At 41.8% G+C, this 6,045-nt stretch overlaps 1 protein-coding gene across 1 annotated transcript in view; it reads right to left on the bottom strand.

The window, feature by feature from the left end:
• Positions 1-6,045, bottom strand: part of CDC16 (cell division cycle 16) — a 47,322-nt gene that overhangs the window by 38,866 nt on the left and 2,411 nt on the right. Inside the window, exons 2-3 of the mRNA XM_006883816.1 lie at positions 2,077-2,131; positions 1,877-1,974 (exon numbers count right to left, since the gene is read on the bottom strand). Coding sequence (XP_006883878.1) covers positions 1,877-1,974; positions 2,077-2,131 — 153 coding nt within the window. The remainder of the gene's footprint in view (positions 1-1,876; positions 1,975-2,076; positions 2,132-6,045) is intronic.

The raw sequence follows: 6,045 nt of genomic DNA, 5'->3' as shown, positions 1-6,045 counted from the left end.
AACATAAAAATAAAAAAACAAAAAAAACAACCAAGTAAGGATATGCTCTCAAAGAAGTTGCAGTAGGGGAGTCGTGAACATAGTGCAATAGGGTAAGCTCTAGGAAAGGACGTAAAATGTGCTAGCAAGGTGAATGAAGAAGGAAACATCTGTAGGAACAAGAGTAAACATGGAAGAGCCAGGGAAGGGTAAGCCTAGGACAAGGAGAAGCTTATCTGGCAGTGAATTCAAGGGGTGGACACTATTTCAGGGTACTGGGTATGAACACTTGTTGTAGGGTCAAAGAATTAAGGGGTTTAGCAAGACACACTACATGTGTTAACAGTGGAGAGAAATGATAAAGGATGATGATGTCTATTCATGTATTTTTTACTTTTTTTTCTACAGATAATAGAGCACTGGAGGCTTGCTGTTGTTAGGTGTCACTGAATGGAGTACGACTCATAGCGACCCTATGAACAAAAGATCTGAACCCTGTTCTATCTGTGCCATCCTCACACTTCCTGACACATACCACATCAATTCACCTGGTTGATGGTCTTCCTCTCCTTCACCGATCCTCCATCCTTCCCAGCATCATGTCCCTCTCCAAGGAACAGCACCTCCTAGCAACACGTCCAAAGTATGTGAGGTGAAGTCTCATCACTCTTGCCTCCAAAGAGTATTCCAGCTGCACCCTCCTAAGACTTACCTATTTGTTCTCTTGGCCGTCCATGTTCAGTGCACTTTTCAAACACCCCACAGTTCTGGTGGCTTAGCGGTAAGGAATTGCACTGTCAACCCAAAGGCATGTGGTTTGAATCCACTAAGTGATTTATATGAGAAGGAGGGACAATCTCCTCCTGTGTGACTTACTGCTTCTAAAAACCTGCTGGAATGTCAGCTGTGGGTCCTCTCTATTTGACCACACATAACACAACAAAGGTAATGGGAAATAAATTAATGATTATGTGAGTAATGTAATTTGGTCTGTCTTTAAAGATGATCACTCTTACAATGGTTTAAAGGATTTAAGAGACTGGGAAAGTAAGAAGGGGAAAGACAATGCTTAAGAAGAGACAAGAAACAACAAAATCTTTAGGAGGTCACACAATTTGATGGGTGGGGTGGTTAGGGAAATGGGAAAACACTGGTGTGAGAAACAATGTATTCAAATTTTGTAAATAAACTAGTATTAAAAAAATAAACCAAAAAAAACCCAACCCAACAAAATAGAGAATTAGGGCTGGCCATGCACAAAGAAGCCCTGGGGGTGTACTAGATAAATGTCAAACAAAAGGTTCAAAACAATCGACACTCTAGGATATAGAGTCGGCTTCCATAAAGATTCACAGCGCTAGAACTTGTGTAGGATAGTTCTACTCTGTCCTACAGGATTGCTATGAGTTGGAACCGCTTGATGGCAGAGGGCTTGGTTTTGCCATGTGGGATGACAGTGAATTGGAAAGGACTATCCCTAGACCAAGGCTACAAAACAGAATATTTAGGATTTAATGATCAGATGTGGGAGAGGTAAGAAAGAAAGGGGATTGAGATTTAAGAACAAGAATTTTCTTTCCAAAGTCAAGCTGAAAAAATTTGTATGTCCTTAAATAATTTAGGGAGCTGTGGTGGACTGTGAGTGGAGACACACTGCTAACCCAAACATGGCACACTCTCTGGCAGTGTGAATGCACCAATGACTCAATCTCTTCCTGCGCAATTTACAACCTCTGGAAACTCACTGGAGGGTCAGCTCTGAGTCAGTCGTTGTGATTCAAAGGCAATGAGCTGAGCTGACATAAATATTTTGACATAAAAGAACATACATCTATTACTTATCTAATGGCATTTTTTTAAGCCTTTAAAAACTTTTAGAATTTATACAATCACTTACTTTGTCTAGTTTCCGAGACCGAAGTGCATGAGCTGCTCTGTGATACTGTGCCGTCAGATAAAGACACTGTGCCAACCAATAAATGTCTTGGGGTTCCTCTGCAGGAAAGATTACAATGGTCAGAGTGCAGAGTGGAAAAGAAAGATTTTTAAGATTTAGGGAAGTCAGAAAACCAAAACAAAATAGAACTTGTCACTTACCGTGGGAGAGTGAAGCTACTTTATCTGCCCAAAATAGAGCACTTTGATACTGTTGCTGTTTGAAGAGGGGGGAAAAAAATAAAAGGAAACTGCATTGTTATTTCAACAGTTTTAAACAGATCTCTATTATTATCATCATCATACCATGTAATAAACCAATATCTTTTTTTTTCACTTTTTAAAAATTAATTAATTAATTTTATTTTTTTTTACAGAGGTTTTGGATTTCCATTCATTCACTGCCGCAATTTTCTCCCTGTCCACCCCTCCCCACCAGCTCGCTTCCCCCTCCGAAGAGAGAGGAAAAAAAATTCCTTCATTAGTATACAATTCCCATGTCCCTTCCCCCCACGCCCCACCCCGAGTACACTTCTCTATGCAACCTTCATTCTGGATTCCTGTGCTAACCATAATACTCAATCATATATCACTTCTAATCTGTTCTTTCCCTCATCTGTTTCAATACAATATACATAATTTATCCAGTTTTTTCTGTCATGCCCCCACCCTGATGTCAGACCCATTCTACAACAGTGGCACCATGCAGTATTTGTCCCTTTGTGACTGAGATATTTCACTCAGCACAATGTCCTCCAGGGTCACCCACTTTGAATAATATTGCATGAGTTCCTTGTTTTTCAATGCTGCGTAGTATTCCATTGTGTGGATATACCACAGCTTCTCTATCCATTTGTTTGTTGATGGGCCCTTAGGCTGCTTCCAACTCTTTGCTATTGTAAACAAAGCTGTGATAAACATGGGTGTGCATATACCTGCTTTAAACCAATATCTTAATACTATATGTTGTACACATAGTTAAGAGTCTATCTTACATCACTACCAGGCTGAGTTTTACATCAGACATGGTACAATAAAAATATCATACTATCTTTGATACATGCAATTCATGGAGGCAGTTTTATTTTGATTGATAAACTTAAAAAATGATCCCTCATTCAAAACTAATTATCATTGAGTTAGAAATGAGTCAGAGCTGACTCTCTTGTGGGTTTTCAGAGGCTGTATATCACACAGGAGGAGATTGCAGATGTTTCTTCTGTGAAGCAACTATAGAGGTATCAAACAGGAACTAATATAAACACAATTATATTTTGCAGAATTGGGAAGGGCGTACGCCAGGGATGCATCCTATCTCCATACCTTTTCAAACTATATGCAGAACAGATTATCCGGGAGGCTGGGCTCTATGAGAAGAAATGTGGGGTCAAGATTTGTGGACAATTTATCAACAATCTGCATTATGCAGATGAAACTACCCGGCTTGCTGAAACTGAGGAGGACCTGAAGCACTTGCTGCAGAGGGTCAAGGACTGCAGCCTCCAATATGGATTGAGACTCAATGTCAAGAAGACAAAGATTCTCACCACTGGACCAATTGGCAGCATCAGGATGGATGGTGAAGAGGTTGAGATTGTTCACAGCTTTAGTTTCTTTGGCTCCACAGTCAACACTCTTGGCACCAGTAGCCAGGAAATTAAAAGGCGCATTGCCATGGGAAAGTCTGCTGTTAGGGACCTCTCCAAAGTGCTGAAGAGCAGTGGTGTCTCTCTGGAGACTAAGGTGCATCTGATACGGTCTTTGCTATCACTTGTTACACATCAGAGAGTTGGACAATGACCAAGGAGGATAGAAGGAGAATTGATGCCTTTGAGCTGTGGTGCTGGAGAAGAGTATTGAGAGTACCATAGACTGCTAGGAAAACAAACAGATTCATCCTGGAAAGGGTTAAACTGGGTGGCTTCTTGGAAGCAAGGATTCTAAGGCTCTGTCTAACATACTTTGGACATGTTGTGAGGAGAAGGACAACATGCTTGGGAGGGTGGAGGGACAGAACAGGAGGGGGAGGCCCTCTATGAGGTGGATTGATCCAGTGACTGGGCTAATCGGGATGGGAGTGTCAGAGACAGTGCGATTGGCAAAGGACAGAGCAGAGTTTAGGGCTGTTGTACACAGGGTCGCTATGAGTCGCAAGCGACTGGATGGCACATAACAACAACAATAACAATTATTAGTACTTTTTACATAATGATATTGTCCAATAAACTGTTAATTAATCCCAAACTAGAGCTTAGTAGGAAAAATATGTTAAATATCTCATAATGGATGGAGAAGAGATTAGGTTAACAATTTCAACTTGTTCGGCTCCACAATCAACACTCTTGGCACCAGCAGTCAGGAAATCAGAAGAATTGCATTGGGGAAGTCTGCTGTTAGAGACCTCTCCAGAGTGCTGAGGAGCAATGTCAGCCTGGAGACTAAGATGCACCTGATCCTAGCCATAGTCTTCATAATTATTTGCTATACATCAGAGAGCTGGATAATGACTAGGGATGATAGAATTGATGCCTTTTTAAAAAAATTAATTTCAATAAACATTTATAGAGATTTTGGATTTCCATTCAATCATTGATGCAGCACTTTTCTCCCTGCCCACCCCTTCCCCCCCATTCGTTCCTCTCTTTGAAAAGTAAAAGGAAAATTCCTTTATTGGTATACAATCCTCCTGGCCCCTGCCTTTGAGTTGTGGTGCTGGGGAAGAGTCATGAACACATGGTGGGCTGCCAGAAGAACAAATAGGTCTGTCTCGGAGAGGGTGAAACCAAGTTTCTCCTTGGAGGCTAAGATTTTGAAGCTCTGTCTCACATAATTTGGGCATGTGGCCAGGAGACACCAATCTTTGGAGAAGGACATCATGCTTGGAAGGGTGGAGGGACAGCGCAGGAGAGGAATAAACTGGGTGAGATGGATTGATACAGTAATTGGGGCAATGGGAGTTGGTGTGTCATAATTAGTGGCTCAGGACTGGGAAGGGTTCAGAGTTCTTTGAGTTGCAGGCAACTAAATGGCACATAAAAACAACAACATCTCAGGTAACACACTTCTAGCTTTTTTAATACTTTTTAATTTTTTTTTAAATTTTTGTATTTGTTGTGTGCCATCGAATCAGATCCGACTGGCACAGGAGGAGTTTGCCCCTCCTTCTCCAGCAGAGCATCTGGTGGATTTGAACTGTGCGCCTTTGAGTTTGCAGTGCAGCTTCTTGCCAGTAGGCCACCAGAGCTCCCTCACTTCTAGTTTTAAAAACAGCTTAAAAGGAGAAACTTCAATGTGAGAAAGGTGTAATCTGACCTGTACTAACTTGACAACAAGGAACTGGCCCAATCAACAATATTCACAGTATAAAACTGATCCCCAGAAGGTCAGACATGGCTCCTCACCGCTCCTGCACCTACTTCTATTAGTTAGTTGGTCTGAAATTTTCTGCAGACCATGCAGACTTTACAGAATCTCTTTTTATATACAGTTGTGGGGTTTAGTAGGGAAACAGGTGGGTGGGGGAGGCAAAGCATATTACACAGTAAAAGTCCATACTTAGTAAACTGCAGTCCCAAACCAGATTAACAGCAAGACACAATGCCTCAATTAGTTCAGCAAGCTTCTCAGTCAACAACAAAAGTTCAAGTTCAGTCCAACAACACAAATGCAAGAAGCCTCTGGTTTCCTCCATTGTCTAGCAAGCTATTCTCCTGGCAATCACAAGTTAGCTCTTCCTTCAATCGCCAGCAAGCAAAACCTTTACTCTGGCTCTGCCAGGTTATGACTCACTACCATCACTCTAGAGTCTGGTTAGCTCTCTCTCGCTTATGTTGGTCTCAAAGCAATCGATGATACAGAAAATACTGATCCATGGCAAACCATGTGCAGAAGTTGAAGCAGCAGGAGACTATACCCCCAAGGGAGCTAAGTGCAGCAAGTGGAGCCTTAAAGAGTCACTTTACTTATACATTCCCATTTGGCCATGTGGTCAGGTCAAAGGCATTGGATATAAAAGTCCTAACATTATGTTGTTGTTGTTGCTGTGTGCCGTCGAGTCGCCTGCGACTCATAGCGACCCTATGTACAACAGCCCTAAACTCCGCTCTGTCCTGTGCCAATCGCACTGTCTCT

This window comes from Elephantulus edwardii, unplaced genomic scaffold (genome assembly GCF_000299155.1).
Source record: "Elephantulus edwardii isolate Elephantulus edwardi_28Jun2011 unplaced genomic scaffold, EleEdw1.0 scaffold00030, whole genome shotgun sequence".
Taxonomy (NCBI): domain Eukaryota; kingdom Metazoa; phylum Chordata; class Mammalia; order Macroscelidea; family Macroscelididae; genus Elephantulus; species Elephantulus edwardii.
The sequence above is the reverse complement of the archived record's forward strand: the minus strand, read 5'-3'. Positions and strand labels throughout refer to the sequence as shown.